Genomic DNA, 21,181 nt, shown 5'->3' on the forward strand with positions numbered 1-21,181 from the left:
GCTCCCTCTTCATGATTTGGCGCTCCAGCTGAGTCACCATGTGTGTTCCCCCTTCCAGGGTGTGTGTATCAAAGTTCCTCCATATGAAATGGCAGTCTTCCCTTTACTGCTGAAACCATGCCACTCCTCCAGTAACTGGTAGGGGGACCCGGGCCCTCCTCCTGCTCTGGTTCCTGGCTCAGGGGCCCTCTCATTGGCAGCCAGTCTGACCTACCTCATACCTTGTGGCATTTTCCATGAGCCTTGCCTACCTCTCTGCGTTTGCCAGCCCAAACTCTCCACTCGAGTAACTGTAGGGTACTTGCCTCTAGCCCCAGACACGCCTCCCTTCTCCCAGGAAGTGACTGCAAACTCCTTCCCTGCAGACCCTTTTCTGCTGCCATTTTCCTGGCTGTATAGCTCCAACCCAGCTCCTTCCTCCTCAGCTGGCCGGCCTCATTCAGTCAGGGGATTGCTTAGCAACCTGACCCCTCAGTTGTGGCTTGTTGGGTTACACAGGGAGTCTGTGGCAGGTCCAGGGCTTGAACCCATGTCTTAAAACTAGTCTTCCTACCCTTACCGGTTACAGGGGTCTCTTCAAATCGTTGCCAGGCTCCAAAACCAGATCTGCAAGGACAGTCTTGCCTGCAGCCTTCCATTGTTCTTGGTAGAAAACAAAGGGATCAGTGATCCCTTCCCCACTCCCAATTCTTGTCAGGCAACACGCTGAGCAGAGCAGATGTTATGCACAAGCAAAGAAAGTATCTGTTTGGGACTGGAGTCCTTGGGACTTGGCAGCTCCCAGGCTAGCACTATCTCCCTCCCTTGCAGGAGGAAATAGCACACTGCTAGCTCCTGCCATCAATATGCTTATGAGGGCAGGGAGCAGTGACTTGGCTCCCTGTTCAGGAGGCTCACAAACAGAGACTGACTGGTGCTGAGAGTGCCAAGGTCATCATTGCCCATCTAACCCATGGGACCCCTGCAGAGAGCAGCACCCACACCTCCCTCCCTGACTAGTGTCAGTTGCTCCCCACAGGGGACTCTTTCTGACTCAGCAGCACTGATAGGACCAGCTGAAAATCCTAAAATTAGAAGCAGTGGCAGTGGGGAAGTGGGACAGAAAGACAACCCTGTAACCAGTTCCCACCGCTGAGCTCAGACTGCCATGTCACAAAGGAGCTGGGACTGAACTGAAAATCCCCAGATGGAGAGCATGACTGGGGCTGTGAGCGTAAAAGCTCCAGGGACTTGGGAGAATGTTTCCAGAGAGCAACCTTCTGTGGGTCACTTGGGTCACATATGAATGATTCTGGGACAGAGAATATCTGGGTTTGTGCAAATTTATCAAACTACTTTGGCTTATGTGGAAGGATCTAAACATTAATTTCTACAGCTGCAGTCAATGTAGGGAAAGGTCCATGCTATAATGTAGGGTTTATGTGTGGGTTTCCAATATACCAGGAAACCTGCACTGACCTACAACTGTGAAGGAACCTTAGAGCAAATGTAGTGGTCTGAGTCTGACAGGATTTGTAAACTTAGTGCTGAAGGAAAATATTTTATTTTTCCTGATTAGCATGAAGAGTTCATGCAGAAAGCAGCATTGCCAAAGTTTCTCCAAATCATTAACTTCTATCCAGTGGGGAAATTGTAATTTCAATTCCCTTAATTACAGCTTTAAACCATACACTGTCAACAAATGCCTCAAACGTGACACCATTACACCTGGGCAATGAGGTAGTCCCGCTTGGGTGGACAGGACCAGACCTGTGCACTCAATAGGCGATAAACGAGATGGAATGAGGCAATCCTCAGTGCTAAGGGAGCGAAGAGTGGCTCAGAAAACAATTTGATTCCCTGAGTAACGAGATTTGGTGTTAGACACCTTGAGAAATACTTGAAACTGGTTATAATTCAAGAAGCCAAGTCTAAAGAGCATTTATAGCACTGAGCTGGGTTTGGGTTGATTTGTCTAATGTGGTTCTTGTATGTTTTCTTGTGTTAATCTGAGTGATATGGAGGCCTCTGAATGTAAACAGTTCTTAATTAAGCCTAAATTGAGCTCAGTCCACAAAAACAAAGACATGCCCAAAAATAGTCTCAGAGATTTAGGGTAACTAAGCTTTGCTGTCCTGTGCATTGTTTCAGCTTCTGGTTTGTTTAATTCTGAAATTTAATGTATAAATCTGAACATGCAGAAACAACAGTAGCAGTAAAATCAGAGCTGTGAGAGAGAGACAGGTTGGGAATGGCTCAGCATGAGTAAATTGCCAGCTGTACCTCATTTATTAATCCTTAAGCTGATCTCGGTGATCTGAAAGTCATTGATTTTGTCTTTGGACCTTCAAGGTTAAAATGCTTTCAAATAGCCAAAGTTTGCGGAACAGATTTGGTCAGAGATTTTAGTTGTTTTTCTTGCTAGTAGAACATCTCCAAACAGGAGAGTACTTGTGTGCCTTGGATCCATTATTTACTCACTGGTGGTTTGGGAAAATTCCACATCAGGGTGTTTCAGTTTTGAAACTAATAGTTGTATTTGTTTAAAGTGCCTTTGCCGTATGCCCTGTAGTCTGCCGGACAAGAATTGTACCCACATCATCTAGGGTTTGTGGAGGTAGAATTTAATGCTATAATGTCATTCCAGTAGAATCCTAGATTTGCCCATGCCCCATGTGATCAAGTCCCTTTTTGATACGTCATTGGCTTCTGTTTTTAAGGTATTTTTATTACAATGGCAGAAATGTATCAGAATAAGCTCTATATGTAGACATTTTTCTAATCAAAATGGGATATTTATATCCAATGAGCAGAGTTATGTTTTTACTGTGATGCCAGAAATTAATCTCATGTGACCTAAATCACTGCAGGTACTGTGTTTACAAAGTAGCTGCCAGCAATTAGACTGTCTTTTCTGTCAAGCAGACAACTATCAAGCTTGAAAAGATCTTCACCATGATAGGAATATGTTCTTGTATTCAAGGATCTAATTTGCTAATCCTGGTGTTTCCCAGATAAGAGGCAAGGACACAGAGGTATTGTGTCCCCTCTTGCTCATGTCTCAACAGCACACATGGAATAGGGGAAAAGCATGGTTGTTTGGATATAAACTCTGCAAAATTTTAGATAATTAAAAACACAATATAAAAAATAGTAGCATTCTGGTGTGTCAAGATTGCTGCTGTTCCTGCAAGAGTGGATGTTTATAGGGGTTTGTCTCCTTCATTACCCACTTGTTTATTTCTGAGCATATCTCAGAGAATCACTACAACGTGCTCATCTTTAGAATGACTGAAAATGAGGCTGGTGTGAGACTAGAGCCAGCTGAGCTCTGTGTATATATGAGGGAGAGCATGATCAAAAGATTATGGTTTTCATCCAAGTTTTAGTCTGGGATTGCTGATACTACAGGTGATAATATCTTTATAAAAATTGTAAATCCACAAGGCAGTGCATCATATGATTAGTCCCACTGCTTTCTCACCCCCCAGATGGCAGATGGATGAGGGAAAGTTGGACAGTTGTTATCTGCAGAGATTTATGGGACTGTTGTGGTGGATGTGAGTGTATCAGCAGAATTAAGGTGGGCCCTGTTACTTTTAATTCAGTTTATAGTTTGGTCTCTTAGTACACGTTCACTTGCAAAAATAGGCCCTTTACTTCACCACAAGTGCAATTCCACTGATAACAGCAAGATTGGAAGCTGTAGTGCAGACAGAGCTTTGTCGTCTTTACCACTGCCTTACCTAGCTTTGCTTTGAGCCATGGTTAGAGGACACAGTGGACAAAGGCATGCACATTGCTTGCCATAGTACTTGTGCTGTCACTAGTACTGGTGGAACTGCATGGTGCTGAATGTTGGGTCCCCTTTACAGAGCGCATGTATCTGTAATTTACTACCTGTGTATGTTGGGAAGCAGATTCTCACAATATGATATAATACATTTTTTGTATATCACTTGCATACACATGCTGATACACACACTTCTTCAATCCAGCCACAGCTACCCTGGAAGTAAATTCCATCTCATCGTGTTAGTCTGGACTTTCTCCAGCAGGTGGAGTAAACGCAGCAGTAACTCAGAGGTAGGTGCCCAGTAGCTGCTACTGTATTCCATTTAGACTGCGGTAAAAGAAGCTTCCCTGCTTGGTAAGTCTGATCATCTTACAAACACACCCTTAATATTTTCCTTTTGTTACAATTAAACCATCATAATTTTTCAGGGGGGAGGGATAGCTCAGGGGTTTGAGCATTGGCCTGCTAAACCCAGGGTTGTGAGTTCAATACTTGAGGGGGCTACTTAGGGTTCTGGTGCAAAAATCAGTACTGCTAGTGAAGGCAAGGGGCTGGACTCAATGACCTTTCAAGGTCCCTTCCAGTTCTAGGAGATATATATATAATTGGAAATATACCTATATATAATGTGACAGATTAAAAGTTTGAAACTTTAAATTAAAATCTGGTTTCTTAGTTGGTTCAGGATTGGGCCCAGCATGTGTAAACAGTACAGGGAGAACAGTTCTTTAAAGTCAGTAGGACTTTTGCTGTTGATTGAGTTGAGAGCTGGTCTACTGGCTTGCCACTATAGATTTACACAGAGCTGTGATGCAATACTGAAATTTTCTTTAGAAAAGCATTATGTTTGAAACCCAGCCTCCTCCACCCCTCCATGTGTGTAAAGAATTCCAACTTTGCCAACAGAGATATGAAGAACAGGATAGGCCAAATTTTAGTTCGTCCAACATGAAATGCATCTCAGCACTTACAAAGCTGCCTGACTGTGACAGTTTGAATGAATTTTATGTATTCAAGATAAATGAAAATAGTTACATGGGACTCAGCACTGTATGTTATATCAGAAAACAGGAGTAAAATTTTGTTAATGTGCACAACATACATAAATGTGTAGTTTTATGTTTACAATTTAATAATATTTAAATGTAATTACAAATTCTACATAATAAACTTCCCCTTACATCTGTTATTTTGTATAAGTCTACATACTAGATATGAATAAGATCTTGGGTAACAGATTTACGTGAACTTTGGAAGGGTAGTCAATTGATTGGTAAAGTCCCAGGATATTTATGTATTTCCCTGCAGTTTATAGAGGCTTTCTTCTTGGTGGTGTTGAATATGTGTGTTTTCAGTGAAATGGTAGATATGGCAATAAGACTTCCTTAATATGGGCTTTGTTGGTTCAGTCAGTAGATATTTTTTTTTTGCCTTTGATAGACATCATCTTCTGAACTCTTAACTCAGTACCAGAAGCTGGTCGCAGGGTGCATAATAAAGGGTGAAGCACCTCCCAAGTGTGAAGGGCAGCATGGGAGAAAGTACAAAGGTGCTTGTTTGAAATTTTAACTGAGCAATGGAAGTTGGTACCATGGACTGATTGGAGGCAAACATTAACAGCTCTACAGCATGTAAAAGATGGTAGGTGGGTAGCTTGTGTTTGATGCAATAGAGAATGGGAAGCCAGTGAAGGGTTGCAAGAGAGGGGAGATATGGTCAAAGTCATGGTCTAGGAAAATTATCTTTGTAGCAGCACCCTGAATAGATATCAGTGGGAAAAGATTGCATTTGTCAAGGCCAGAGAGAAGGATATTGTAGTGAGACATGAGATGATGAGAGCATGGATAAGAATTTTAGCTGTGCAGATGGACTGCAGAGACTCTAGTTTAGAAAGGTTATGCAGAAAGAATCTGCAAGATATAGACGTAATCTGGATGCGAGAACCTAGAAGAGAGGTTACGGGTTGAGTGACAGGTAGATGATGATATTGTCTGCAGTGATCAAGAAAGGAGGTAACAGGGAGGACTTGGGGGAGGGGGAAATTAGGAGAAGTGTTTTAGCCATGTAGAGTATATGGGTGGACATCCATGAAACAATGTCAGAGACAGAGGCTGAGGTTTTAGTTTGGATTGGAGACAGGTCTGGTGTAGACAGATCTGTGAACCGTCGGCACAGAGATGATAGCTGAATTTGTGTTTACAGGTGAGATTACCCAGAGGTAAGCTGTCAAGGGAGAAGAGAAGGGGACCAAGGATAGAGACCTGTGGAATCCCACAGAACACTGGCGGGGGGTGAGAAGAATCTTCAAAGGACACACTGAAGGAGTGATTAGAGAGGAGAAAAACCAGGAGAGGACAGAGTCATGAAAGCTAAGATTTCAAGAAGAGCATGGTTGATTGTGTTGAAGGCAGCTGATGGGTCAGGGAGGATGAGGATGCAGTACTGGTTTTAACTTTAACTAAAAAGAGGTCATTAGAGACTTTGTCAAGGGCAGTTTCATTGGAGTGCAAGAGGCAGAAGCCAAATTTGGAGAGGGTCTAGGATGGAATTGGAGGAAAGGAACTCTGGACAGTGATTGTAGACTGTGTATTCAATGTGCTTAGAGACGACAGGGAGAAGGGTTGGTAGTTGGAGAGGCAAGCAGGGCCAAGGTGATTTTTTTAAGATAGGAAAAACTAAAGCACACTTGTATTGTGAAGGGAAAGAACTAGAGGAGAGTGAGAAGTTAAGCAGAAGAGTAAGGGGAGATGAGAGTGAGCACAAGGTAGCCCAGGAAATGGTTTGGAATGGAGTCACTGGGGCAAGTACAGGCATTAGAGGAGGAGAGCATACAAGAAACTTTGTCCCTGTGATGGGAGGCAAAAGTTGTAAGAAGAGGAGGGCAGGGTGAAGGACATGTCATCTTTTGCCAGTTTCTCCTGGAAAAAATTGATGAGATCCTGTATGGAGAGAGAAGTGAAGGCAGGAGAAGGGAAGGGACTGAGGAGTGAGTCAAAGGTGGTGGAAAGGTGTCTGGGATTGTTAGTGTGGGATCCATTTAAGTTGGAGAAGTAGAGTTGTTTAACAAGTAAGATGCCAGAGAATTAATTTGTAAGGGAGGAAGTCAGCCTGATCACAGGGTTTCCGCTAGTTACATCCCACAGTGTAAGAGCAGGAACAGAGGAAGCCAATGTCATGGTGAGTGAGTTATGGGGGCTGGCAGGGTGGACCTTATGATGGAAGAGGGGCAAAAGTGATGTGGGTGGAGGAGAATGAAGGCCTGAGAAAATCAACAACCATGTCAGTGGAAGAAAAGGAAGAGAGGAGAGGGCTGTGAGCGGAGAAGTCCTTAGTGCTGATGGATTGGAAATCACAGAAAAGCTGGATCAGGGTGAGCACTGATAGAGCACTGCTGAAAGAGACCAGGTGACCAGAGAGGGCGAACTCAGCAACAGAGAGATCAAAGAGAGAGTGCTTGGTGAAGATCAAGTCAAGAGAATTACTCATTTCTGAGTTGGAGGGTTGAACAAGGCTACAGTCAAATGTTGAGGGCAGGGCAGGGCATGGTGGACTAAGGGATTGGATAGATCAATATGGGAATTGAAATGAGGATGTTGAAAAAGGAAAACAAAAACTCCTAAGAGTAATTAGTGTTATTCACTATTCCTGCTAATGGTGTTTGTTATTACTATGTTTGTTATTAAGGAGAGATTTTTATAAACTGCCTTAAAACCAATCCCTATTGAGAGAGTTTCTTACACTGAGTGAGGCTTTGGAGTCTGCAATTACTCAGTATAATGTTTATATGTGTTTGATGTGCCTGGTCAGTTAACTGTGCTACCATGCAGGAAGATGACCTGGAGATGGTGCAAGAAACTGGACTATTCTGTGGAAATCCTTATGGAACGAGATCGGTATTTACACCTGCCTGTCACACACACAGCTGCAGAAATGCAATCTCTGCCAGTCCCTGGGTAATGTTTCTGTGAGCAGGAAACCAGGCTGTGCTGACGAGATCCAGCAGGTGGAGCAGCTGAGTCTTCCACGTCAGCTCACGCAAGAGTAGTTCCCCAAACCGGTTCTAACAGGGCTCTGCCCCTCCCCGCAAGCCTCACTTGCGCTTTAAATCTGCTGCCACTGACACTTTTCTATATCTTGTTTTCAGCATGTTTGGTATCTACAAAGGCTTAGTCAGTGGATTCACACTGGAACCCAGTACAATGCTGCTCCTCTCTCCCACCCCTTTCTGGGTCCTTCCTCTCTCTCTGAACTGGGCCAACTCCCTGGTTCCATACCCAAAACTGTATCACAGATACATCGGAAGGCAGGTCTGAAATAGTGAATACATATGGTACAAGCCACAAATGACCCCAAATCAGTAAACTAAGAACTAATAACGACAAGTGTAGCATGCTTTGCTTAGGAAGGGTGTATAATCTCTCACACACATACAGAATAGGGAAAATGGGACCACTGAGGAGGGTATAAGGGTTACTGCCAATGAGAAATTCGGTAAGAGACAATGAGGTGAAGCTGCCACAAAGGTGACATGAAGGCTGTATGTGACTATAGCAGTGGGAGTCTCCTGAGCAGAAGGAAGGCTGACAGACTGGCTCCCTTGGCAGCGCTGAAGTTGAATAATGACTTCAGTTTGGACTCCACAATTTAAAAAGATCAAAAGATGTTCAGGAGAGTTGAGAGGGGAGTGTTGCCAAATCTATTGATTATGTTTTAATTATACGGATTACTTTGAATCCCTAATTAACACTGAAATTCTTGCCCCAAGACCAGGCTCACTAGTATTGGAATTACTGCTCAGTTGGATGCTCTGATGTGCGTGACAATCACAACACCACTCACACAGAAGGAAGACTTTGGAGTTGTAAAATCTTTATTTTCATGATGATTAGTCCTCTAAGTAAACCAGTCCCAGTAAGGTGAAGTAATACAGTCCTGTAATTATGTCCAGCACCATTACATATGTATACTCCCTCTATCCTTGGGGAGGACTCAAAAGGTTGAGGCAGATCCTAGTCTGGCTCCAGCATGCCAGTGGAGAACTCCAGTGGCTTAACCCATGACCGGATATTTGATAGGCCTCATATATATATGTATAAGCCAATTCTCCTCATACATATGTATAAGCATCTCCTCCTTCCTTGACCACATCTCAACTTCTTCACGCTCATAATGTTGGGGTGTTCTTATTCTATAGGTTATTATATTAATTAGTTTAGGCTCATTAGCATATATGTCAGTTGGTTACTATGGCTATGTGCAGTTGGACATCTGCTAATGTTTTCTTCCAAAGCTACCCTAAACTGGTACCAACTGACTTCTTGCCATCAGCTGTCAGCAATTTTATGAGTAATCTCAGCATTTTGAATATTGCAAAACAAACAAAGTTTTATGCCATTTTATGACTTAAGGTCACCGCTTGTTTATTTACTTGTCCTAACTCTATTAAGCAACTTCTAAGACTGTTGGGCCTTGCCCAATCTAAGTGGTTAAGCTGATCTGTATAGACCTAGGTCTATCAATCACTTACATTTCTCCAATATCTTCCTATCCTGTATCTTATCATTGTTACATGGGCTACAGGGCTAAGGGAAATGCCCCAAAGTTTGGAAAATGAGACCAGTCATAAATGGCCACGAATATGGGCCAAGGTCAGTTCATCAAAAAGTAGAGTACTGGGAAAAGCAGGAGGCCTACAGGTAGGGGAAAGGATGTTACAGAAAGAAAAGGGGGTGGTAGTTCTCATTAGTGACTCAGGATGGGATGGAGAAGGCTACAGGAGACAACAGTGAAATAGTAGTGACATTTTTGTGACTATAAGAACAATAAAGCAATGGGGTGAGCTTTCGAGGGGGCCCAGATACATCACAGTTCTGGGTACCTAGATCCTGTAGTAACAGGAAATTAGCTACATCCTGGCAAGGAATGCCTGGGTACTCCATGGCAATAAAATATGCCCTGGCAATGGGGATGCTGGGATGGGCCCAGGCAATGGGTGGCACTGGGTGACAGGCCCAGAAGATGGCGTACTAGGCAATGGGGGCGAGGGTCCCGGGTGATGGTGCAGTGGGGGCGAGGGGCGCAGCGGCAGGAGCAGGCGGGGATGCAGCGAACACCAGGGGCGAGGGGCTCAGCGGGCAGTGGGGACGATGGTGCACCGAGGGTGAAGGGCGCAGCGGGCAGAGCAGGCGGGGGGCGCAGCTTGCGCAGTGGCCCGGGGGCAGCAACCCCTCACGCTCCGCTTCCAGACCTCAGCGGCAGCGCGGCCTCGAGGCCGCCCCCTCCCTTGCCGGGTGGGCGCTGATTGGCCACCGCCTGTTTCCAGCCCCTGCGCCACCAATCACCTGCCGCCGCTGTTTTGCCTAAGGAACCGAATAAAAACACCGGGTGGAAGCGGAGCGAGCGAGAGCCGAGCGCGCGCTGGGCGGGTGAGCCGGGGCTGGGGAGACGCTGGGGGAGCGGGGCGCACTGACTGGGGGGGCTGATGGAGAAGGGGGAGCAGGAGGTACCCGGCTGGGGGGGCGTTGGGGGCACTCGGGGGAGGGGATGATGGAAGAAGTGGGGGGTACCGAGGGGGTGGGTACGCCTGAGGGGGGTGGGGCACTCGGGGGGAGGGACGATGGGATGGTGGGGGTCCGAGGGGTGTGGGGTACCTGAGGGGGGCATTGGCCCTCGGGGGGAGGGACTGATGGCAAGTGGTACCGAGGGGGGTTGGTACGGTGGGGGAGTTGGGGCACTCGGGGGAGGGACTGTGGAAGGTGGGGTACCGAGGGGTTGGGTTACCTTAGGGGGCGTTGGGCACTCGGGGGAGGGATGATGGAAGGTGGGCTACGAGGGGGTTGCGGGTACCGGCGGGTTGGGGGCACTCGGGGGAGGGGACTGATGGAGGGTGGGGTACCGCAGGGGGGTTGGGGTACCCGAGTGGGGGCATTAGGGGGCACTCGGGGGGAGGGGGCTGATGGAGAGGAGGGGGTACCGAGGGGGGTTGGGGTTACCAGAAGGGATGGGGGGCACTTCAGGGGGAGGGGGATGATGGAGAGGTGGGGCTACCGGGGGGTTTGGGGGGTACCGGTGGGGGATTGGGGGCACTCTGGGGGAGGGGACTGATGGAGAGGTGGGGGTACCGAGGGGTTGGTGTACCTGGAGGGGGAAGTGGTGGGTGCGGGGAACTGATGGAGAAGGGGCAGCAGAGAGTGCTGAGCTTTGGAAGCATATTCTGGAGCCAACTGGGGTTGTGTATGGGGGCAACTGGGGGGCTCCGTGTCAGAGCTTGGGATTCCCAATGTAGGGGTCAGTGCCTGCATATTATGTGGCTGGCATGGTTGCCCTGATGCCTGTTCTTCCCTCTCTGCTCAGTGCTGTGGCCAGTTCAGACTGGTTTTGGCTGTTGTGGAGGGTGAAGAAGAGTCATGGTAGCGCATGTGGATGGGGCAGGACTGCCCCTTGTGCCAGGTGACACTGGGGTTCTGTGAGTGGGGAAGTACACGTGGCGGCCAGAGGTTGTGTTCTGTCTCTCGTTGCAGCATTAGGGGTGAGACCTACTTTACACCCATGGCTCAAGCTTCTTAGTGAATTGGGTCAGACCCTGCATGGTGGGGGTCAGCCAGGAGGAAGGGACCTTATAAATTGGGACTTGCTCTAGATCCAGTAATCACAGGCAGCCCTGGTGTTCCTGACTTTTCCTCATGGCCTTCTCTTCCTCATCATAATTAAAGTGGATTCTTCTCTGAAAAGTGACTATAGAAGTGGCTTCTTCAAATGGGGCTATGAGTCTCATTTAGACCAGTGGTTCTCAGCCAGAGGTACTTGTACTCCTTGGGGGTATGCAGAGGTCTTCCAAGGGGTAGGTGAATTCATCTTGTTTGTCAAGTTTACAACAGACTGTAGGGTCCTGCAGGACCCACTGCCATAACAGTGGGAGACAGATAAAAATTCAACAAACAATGTGGGAGTGGATATTGCAGGGTGGGACAGGCACAGGATTTTAAAAATAGCCCTCCTATGCTGCAAACAACATGAACACCCTGGCCAAAAGCCACCACTCTCCAGCTGCTCAGCTCTGAAGGTGGCGCTACTGCCAGCAGCAGTGCTATGGTATTGCCACTCTTACTTCTGTGCTGCTTCTGCTGCTGGTAGCACTGCCTTCTGAGCTGGGCAGCCGGAGAGGTTTTTATGTGAGGTGGAACTTGGGATATGAAAGACAAATCAGATTGCAAAAGAGGCACAGTAATCTGGATATGTTGAGAACCACTGATCTAGCCAGACCAATGAATCTTTCCACAGATATTTGAGGTAGAGACCCTGAGCTTATGAACTGAGATAAAGTCCAAGTTTTCCAAAATGACCACTGATTTTGGAGTTCCAAAGTTCTTGAAAACCAGGCCCAGACTATCTGAAATAGGGAAGCCAAAATCAGTGGCTGCTTCTAAAACACCACCTTCACAGTTGCTCTTCAGAGCAGATCTGCACCCCAGTGTAGGGTGAATCCATCATTTGATCAAGCTTGATGGACGCAAAATGATCAAGAATGGCTGAGACTCAACAGGCATAGATAACCAGATCGGCGCCCTTGCAGGGGCCCAAACCTCTCCTGCCTTTAGTGCTGCAGATAGACTGATATGTTGGATGATTCTCTTTTCTGCTGTATTTCTTATTGGAGCCACCTTTAAAAGGTCTGCCTTGTCCTCTCTCTCCGTCTCGCTACCGGTGTCGGCAGAGTGCTGGGCTTGCCATAAAAATGGACTCTGAGCAGGCAGTGGGAGACATCTCCTACTGTGGTTTCACCCAGGCTGTGCTTTCATACTGAACAGCAGGTATATGCAGTGGAGAGACCATAATAAGGCCAGATTCAAGTGCACCTGTGCTCCCTTCCCTCCTGGGCGGCTTGACATTGACTCTTTAAATTTCATTCTGCAGAGCTTAGTTTTACACCCCAGTGGCTTCTATTTTGCGTGTAGTTTTGCACATCTGTTAGAGCAGATATCTGTACTTGAATTATGTTCCATGTAGCACCTACCTGGAAGTAGCAGCAATGAATATCTAATTCTATAAATCCTGACACATGGGAATGAACTTAAGAGTCCTGTTTTCAATTTGTTACAGGTTTAGATTCTAGAGAATAAGTCCTCCCGTGTTGCAATGGCTCCCACACTTGCTACTGCACATCGGCGGCGCTGGTGGATGGCATGCACAGCTGTTGTGGAGAATCTTCTCTTCTCTGCTGTTCTTCTGGGCTGGGCATCACTGCTCATCATGCTGAAATCCGAAGGATTTTACTCCTACCTCTGTCATGAACCAGGTAAGGAAGAAGTCTGGGGGCTGTTCACATGAATTCAGCTGAGTCTGTTCTGGAGATTTGACCGTGTTGTATGTCAGGACTGGGGCATGGCAAAGCAGCTTGCAGTCTGTATGTGCTGGTGTGAAGAGCGCCTATGTGATTAGGGCTGATGCTCTGATCAGACCAGGAGGAATGCATTCTCCCTCCCTAGACTGTCTTGGAGACTTGCTGACATAACACTTGTATATAACATCCTTGTTGTGTCATGTGCTTTGCAGAGAGAGTGAAGATTGGGCCTTGTCCTGAGGATCTTACAGTCTAGGCAAACACAAGACTCCTAAGCCTTCCTGTACAGTCTTTCCTCTACCTTGCCTCTCTATCTGGGGTCTTGCTGATCTTTCAAAGAGAATGTTCTGATATGCTGTTTGATTAGAGTTTATGGAAAGAGGTGTATGGGGAAAGTGTGACAAAACAGGCAAGATGTTCTAGGTGTACAAGAGACGCTCAGGGCTGCTCATGGGATGAGACAAAAGGGGATGGAGAAAAGCAGAGCCAGTGGGATGCAGCACATGAGCAGGAGAGTCTGGGGAAAAGTCATTGGGCCCACCTTTAACTCCACCCTCTCTTGCCCACACATCCAGGCTTTGGCCAAATCCTGCTACTTCTCCCTCCACAATGTTTCTGAGCTCTGTCCTATTTCTTTCTGTCCAGCTAGTAGGAACGTTCATCTAGACCATCTCCACCTCTCCCCACAGTTACTGTAACCTCTCACCACTGGTCTCCCTGGAGGCATCTACACAGCCCGTGACAGCGAGTCTTAGAATCCTGGTCGATGGATTTGGGTTTGGGTTACCATGCTAAAAATAGCTGTGTAGACATTGTGGCTCGACTCTTAAGATCACCCCACTTGCTAGGTTTCAGAGCCGGAGCTCCAGCCCAAGCTGCAACCTCTACACAGCTCTTTTTAGCATGTCTGCCTGAGCCCCACAAGCTTGAGTCTGTCAACCTGGACTCTGAGACTTTCTGCTATGGGCTGCCACTCACTGTGTACATGTATCCTAAAAGGCTGATGCCACCCCCTACAGTCCATTCAGAATGCTGCTACTGAGACCATTTTCCTTACCCATCACTCTGACCATTTTGTACACACACCTTTGATCCTTCTACTGGCTCCCTCTGCTTCACTGCATCGAGGTCATGTCTGTTATCCTCACCTCTGAGTAACTTCACAATTCTGCTTGCTGCTACTTCTCTCTTGTCTTGTATAGCATCATATACTCCGCCAGAAGTGCCAGTCTCTGGTGAAGGGAAGTGATGAGCCAAGAACTACCCTGTGACTGCCCCTGTTCTGTGGGAGGATGCTAGCTGGATTATCACCTGTGATGGCAGAATATGGGAGATGGGATTGGGAGTGGAGAAGAGAGGTGCACCTAGTCTGAGCAAGGAGGGGTTTGTGAGCTGAGGATCAGCAGAGGGAATGGGAGGACGGCCTTCACCTTGGAGAGGTCTCTTCTGAGAACCTTGACAAGATCTGGGCTGAAAGAGAAATGGGTGAAGGAGGTGGCACAAGTTTGAGGAGCAGCAGTGCTGTGATGGGGGTTTATAGATTCATAGACTCTAGGACTGGAAGGGACCTCGAGAGGTCATCGAGTCCAGTCCCCTGCCCTCATGGCAGGACCAAATACTGTCTAGACCATCCCTGATAGACATTTATCTAACCTACTCTTCGAGTTCCAGTACTCCCGCCCTCACGGCAGGACCAAATACTGTCTAGACCATCCCTGATAGACTTTATCTAACCTACTCTAAATTAATCTCCAGAGATGGAGATTCCACAACCTCCCTAGTCAATTTATTCCAGTGTTTAACTACCCTGACAGTTTTGGAACTTTTTCCTAATGTCCCAACTAAATCTCCCTTGCTTGCAGTTTAAGCCCATTGCTTTCTTGTTCTATCACATTAGAGGCTAAGGTGAAAGTTTTCTCCCTTCCTGATGGACCACCCTTTTAGATACCTGAAAACTGCTATCATGTCCCCTTCAGTCTTCTCTTTTTCAAAAACTAAATAACCCATTCTTTCAGCCTTCGCTTCATAGGTCAATCCGTTCTTCAAGACCTTTAATCATTCTTGTTGCTCTTCTCTGGACCCTCTCAATTTTCCACATCTTTCTTGAAATGCGGTGCCCAGAACTGGACACAATACTCCAGTTGAGGCCTAACCAGTGGGCGCAGAGTAGAGCGGAAGAATGACTTCTCGTGTCTTGTTTACAACACACCTGTTAATGCAGCCCCAGAATCACTGTTTGCTTTTTTTGCAACAGTATTTCCACTGTTGACTCATATTTAGCTTGTGGTCCACTATGACCCTAGATCCTCTTTCTGCCATACTCCTTCCTAGACAGTCTCTTCCCATTCTGTATGTGTGAACTGATTGTTCCTTCCTAAGTGGAGCACTTTGCATTTGATCTTTTGAACTTCAATCCGGTTTACCTCAGACCATTTCTCCAATTTGTCCAGATCATTTGAATTTTGACCCGCTGTCTCCAAACAGTTGCAATCCCTCCCAGTTTTGGTATCGTTCTGCAAACTTAAATAAGCGAGCACTTTCTATGCCAACATCTAAGTCGTTGATGAAGATATTGAACAGAGCCGGTCCCAAAACAGACCCGTTGCGGAACCCCACTTGTTATACCTTTCCAGAGGATTGGGAGCCATTAATAACTACTGACTCTGAGTATGGGTTATCCAGCAGTTATGCACCCACCTTATAATAGCCCCCATCTAATTGTATTTGCCTAGTTAATGTCCGATAAGGATATCATGCGAGACCGTTTATCAAAATGCTTACTAAAGTCTAAGGTATACCATATCTACCACTTCTCCTTATCACAAAGACGCGTTATCCCTTCAAAAGAAAGCTATCAGATTGGTTTGACACGATTTGTTTCTTTACAAATCCCATGCTGGCTATTTCCCTATCACCTTACCCACCTTCCAAGTGTTTGCAGATGACTTCTTTAATTAACTTGCTCATCATCTTCCCTGGCACAGAAGTTAAACTAACTGGTCTGTAGTTTCCTGGGTTGGTTTTTATTTCCCTTTTTATAGAATGGGCACTATATTTGCCTTTTCCAGTCTTCTGGAATCTTCCCGTCTCCATGACTTTCCAAAGATAATAGCTAGAGGCTTCAGATACCTCCTCTATTAAACTCCCTGAGTATTCTAGGATGCAATTTCATCCAAGGACCTTGTGTGACTTGCAGGCATCTAACTTATTTCTAAGTGCATTTTTAACTTGCCTCTTTTTTTATTTTATTCTTCTAAATCTACCTACCCCTTACCATAAGCATTCACTATGTTATGTACATTCCTTCAGACTTCTCAGTGGACCGAAAAAAGAAGTCATTAGCATCTCTCTTTCAGTTTCCTGTTCTGTTTCTCCCTCTCACTGAGGCAGCGGGCCTAGCCTGTCCTTGGTCTTCTGTTGCTTCGTATTGATAAAAAGTCTTCTTGTTTCCCTTTATTCCCATAGCTAGTTTGAGCTCATTTTGTGCCTTAGCCTTTCTAATCTTGCCCCTGCATTCCTGTGGTGTTTGCTATATTCATCCTTTGTAATCTGACCTAGTTTCCATTTTCTATATGACTCCTTTTTATTTGTTGTAGGTGTGTGGAGCCAGTCAGGGAGGGGAGGGAACTGGTTGATGAGGCAAATGGCAGAACTGAAAGAGGAAAGAACAAACTTTTAATACAGCAAATTGAGCAGCATCCCTGGAGTCTCTCCAGAGGTGATTGGCCATGCATGAGTCAGGGAAGCTGATGTGGGGAAGAGTCAGGGCTGGGGGTTGTTGGGATGGATGGAGTAGAGAGAGAGAGAGAGTGGGAGAGAAGAGAGGAAGTGGAGGTGAGTACAGAGCGGAGGGAGGCTTTATCAGGATCGAGGCTGAGAGCAGCAGAGAAGTCTGAGCTGGGTGACTGGTGGTTGTGGAAGGAATATGGTCCGGGGGGAGTGAACAAAACTTAGGGAAGAGGTGACTAAGAGTGGATGGCTGAAGGACCCTCCTGTCCTAAACTAGCAACATACAGCAATGTTGCACCCTAAACATTTGCCTCTTTCACCCTAGCTTGGCTGCACTAGAATGCTGGCTAAGTGTTTCATTTCACGTACTATATACATTATGATTGTAGAATGCTGCAAGATGTCCTAGTCTTACAGTTTTGTATGTTGCATTTTTCTTGCCATCTAGTCTAAAATGTATAACCATTAATAACCTCTGTAACTGTGCAGATTAAGAGAACAAAGGTAGTAAAATACCATCCTGCATGACAATCTGATTACCTGTGGTGGGTGGGAAGGAATTGGCATGCACAGTTGGTTAGGCTCACTAAGAGTAGCTTGACTGACTTCTTTTGGAGTATCTAGCATTTGCCAGTTTGAGGCAGCGTCTAGCCCATGGTCTGATCCATCACATCCGATACTTAGACTGTTTCAGTCAGGGCCATAACATGTATCTCCCTCCTTCATATGCTGTTAGGTGGTTATTACAGTTGAGTGATAGTATGGGATGCTGTGCGAATAAAGCTCTGTTTATTCATGCTTCTCACCCCAGCTGTTGCTTATCTGGGATATTTATGTTCCTACTCTATTTGTTAGGTGACACCACTAAGGGTGTGTCTACTCTACAATTAAATACCCATGGCTGGCCTATGTCAGCTGACTCAGATTTGCAGGACTAGAGCTATGGGGCTGTTTAATTGTGTTCAGGTTCCTTCAGCTGACATGGGCCAGCTGTGTGTGTTTAGTTGTGGTGTAGACATGAGGCCTTTTGTTGTTTACAGAGAGAGAGCTCAGTGGTTTGAGCACTGGCCTGCTAAACCCAGGGTTGTGAGTTCAATCCTTGAGGGGGCCACTGAGGGATCTGGGGCAAAAATCTGTATGGGGATTGGTCTTGCTTTGAGCAGGGGGTTGGACTAGATAGCTCCTGAGGTCCCTTCCAACCCTGACATTCTTTGGTTTCCATGGTACTTCCCTGTGCACAAGGTATAAAGAATTGATTGCCAATTAGATAGCCATTCACTTTTCTTTCTTTTTTTTTTTTTTTTTTTTTTTTTTTTAAATCCACCATCCAGTTCTTCTAAGCTTCCTCGGTTGAGTTAACTATTTTATACGATCGTGAAAGACAGCAGGTGGTATTGCAAGTATTCTCTCAGCTGTCTGTGCTGGTGAGTTGAGACTCAGCAGATCTACATAGAATAACCTAGTTAACTTCTCCAGTATCAGAGGGGTAGCCATTTTAGTCTGGATCTGTAAAAGCAGCAGAGAATCCTGTGGCACTTTTATAGACTAACAGACATTTTGGAGCATGAGATTTTCACATCGTGAAAGTGTGGGATCATTGTCCAGGATGGGTTGTAGATCCCTGATGATGCATTGGAGGGGTTTTAGCTGGGGGCTGTATGTGATGGGCAGTGGAGTCCTGTTGGTTTCTTTCTTGATTGTCTTGCAGTAAGGCCATCACATAGCAGCCCCCAGCATAAACCCCTCCACATGCACTCATCAGGGGATCGACAACCCCTTCTGACAATGTCGACCACAGCTTCAGGCCTGGTGCAGGCCAGCTCGCTCAAACAGACCGACCACCTAGACGTATTCTCCACAGCAACTGCACCCGCACATAATACTCTAGTCAGGACCAATCCATGCAAACAAACCTCGATGCACTGACTGCCCACATCTACACCAGCAACACATCACAGGACACTACCAGATCGACCACCCATCACCGGGTTCGTCATCCAATGTAATATCGCATCATATGCCGAAATGCCCCTCGCTATGTACGTCGGCAAACTGGACAGTCCTACGGAAAGGATAATTGGAATAAATCAGTATATAGGAATGCAATATACAAACCTGTAGGAGAGCACTTCAAGCCTCCCTGGCACACTATAGCAGACCTAAAGTGGCCATCCGCAGCAAAAAATTCAGGACCAGACTTCAAGAGAAACTGCTGAGGTCAGTCAGTCTGCAAATTGACACCATCAGCTCAGGATTGAACAAAAGACTGTGAATGCTGCCCAACTGACAGAACAGTTTTTCCTCTCTTGTTTTCACACCATCCATGCTAGAACAGGGCCTCATCCTCCTGGATTGAACTAAGCTCTTATCTCTAGCTTGCTTGCTAGCATATATATACCTTCCCCTGGAAATTTCCACTACATGCATCTGACGAAGTGGGTATTCACCCACGAAAGCTCATGCTCCAAAACGTCTGTTAGTTTATAAGGTGCCGCAGGATTCTCTACTGCTTTAACTTCTCCAGAGTTCCACCTCTTTAAACAGTAACATTGGATTTTTATCCTTTCCCCTGCATAAGCTCCTCACCAGCTGGAGCTGGGACGGGATGTACTTTGGTTTTGTAATTCATGCAGTCTAAACTCTTCCCCAAGAATAGCCACTCTCCAACCCTTCTCCAAATTAGCCAGGACCCAACTTTATTGTGAGCCCCAAGTAATCCTTTTTGATTGTGTTTTGCCATCTTCTGCCCATCCCGCCCCTGCCCCCCAAACTCCTCCCAGCTCAGTGATGTTCAAGGATGTTCTGACAGTTTTCCGTACCATAGAAATTGCCAGACCAGTTTAAAACAATGGTCCACCTAGTTGTGTCTCCAAGAGTGGCCAGTGCCAGGTGTTTCAGAGGAATGTGTTAAACCTCCATCCTGGACAATGATGAAATAGCTTGCTCACAAGGGAAGTTTTTTTCCTCACCTTGTCAGTAGTTAACTCCTGCCTCAGTGTATAAGCCATATCTTTTATATAACTACTATCTAATATAACTAGATGTTCTTTTTATCTGTGTAAATGTCTGATCCATTTAGAATTCTGCTAAATGCTTGGCCTCAATATCGCAGCAGTGAGTTCCATAGACCAATTATGATCCGTGTTCTCTCTCTCCCTCTCCCCACCCTCTTCTATCCTAGGAATTCTTTATTCTGATGCCTATAACCACAACTGCTAAATGGGGGGAAAGATGTATAAGCTCAAAGGCAAGTAGGTTCCCAAAGATCTTGTTTGGTTTTTGGTCACTCCGAGATGCCCTTAAAATTTTCCTTCAGTTTCCCTGTGTGATGGGAACTGTGCTACAGTGATGGATACTGTTATAAGAGCCTCAGTGGATAGGCAGATGAGAGAGGTGGGCTGAATTCTAGTCTAAGCTCACTGATTAATTTAACTGGAGTTATGCAGTGTAGGTGATCCCTTTCCCCAGCACTACCCAGTAATATTTACAACCAGTAGCCCTTACCAGGATAGTTAGAGATAAATAGGAGAGGGATTTCTAGCTAAAGATTGGCAGGGGAATGAAATTTTATAACTTTTAACCTTTGAACATTTGTCATTCAGACTCTGCAATAGTCACGTGTGAGCAGCATAGAAAATTTCCTAATTAGTTAAAGATTACTAGCAGGGCTTTCCCTCTCATCAGCAAAAACTCTGTTCCTTGTGATTCCTTCAGACTAAAAGAGAGTTAGACCTTGTCCCCTTTGCAGCCTCGTTTCTGGAGATTTCAGCATCAGTCCTGAAAGGGGCTGTGATTCAGAAAAAGGCTGGTGGTTTTTCATAGCAGAAATCCTTCCAGCTATGATACATGGATCTCCATCCAAATGGTCTGCCAAGGGCGAGACTACAGATTCCTTGGTAGCCTTATTTAAAGGAAAATGAGGAGGAATTCCTGAAAAAGTAAGAGAATCAAAGTAACAAATTATTTAGGCCAGGTCTAGACTATAAACTTGCATCAGTATAACTGTCACTCAAGGCTATGAATAATCCACACCCCTGAGTATCACAGTTATACCAGACCAGTGTAGGCAGCGCATGTCGACAGGGGGGCTTCTCCCATTGGCGACATAGCTACTGCCTCTCATGGAGGTGGATAAACTCTCCTGTCAGAGGAGTAGCATCTTCACTGAAGCGCTACAGTGATGCAGCTGTGCTGGTGCAGCATTTTATTTTAAGTGTAGAACTGCCTTAAGAAAGAGTGAGTTCTGTGATGAGGTTGGTGAGTGGGGGACTCCTGTCCTGGGCTAGATGCCATCCTTGGGCATTTTCTGGGAGGTGCATTTAGACTGAACCTGGCTG

General features: G+C 46.0%; 1 protein-coding gene across 1 annotated transcript in view; it reads left to right on the plus strand.

The window, feature by feature from the left end:
* The first annotated feature begins 10,142 nt into the window (after positions 1-10,142).
* SLC43A2 (solute carrier family 43 member 2) overlaps positions 10,143-21,181 on the plus strand; it is a 51,804-nt gene continuing 40,765 nt past the window's right edge. The window contains exons 1-2 of the mRNA XM_075059524.1: positions 10,143-10,200; positions 12,875-13,070. Of these exons, the coding sequence (XP_074915625.1) occupies positions 12,911-13,070 (160 nt within the window). The 5' untranslated portion in view covers positions 10,143-10,200; positions 12,875-12,910. The remainder of the gene's footprint in view (positions 10,201-12,874; positions 13,071-21,181) is intronic.

The sequence above is a fragment of the Chelonoidis abingdonii genome, chromosome 20 (assembly GCF_003597395.2).
Source record: "Chelonoidis abingdonii isolate Lonesome George chromosome 20, CheloAbing_2.0, whole genome shotgun sequence".
Taxonomy (NCBI): domain Eukaryota; kingdom Metazoa; phylum Chordata; order Testudines; family Testudinidae; genus Chelonoidis; species Chelonoidis abingdonii.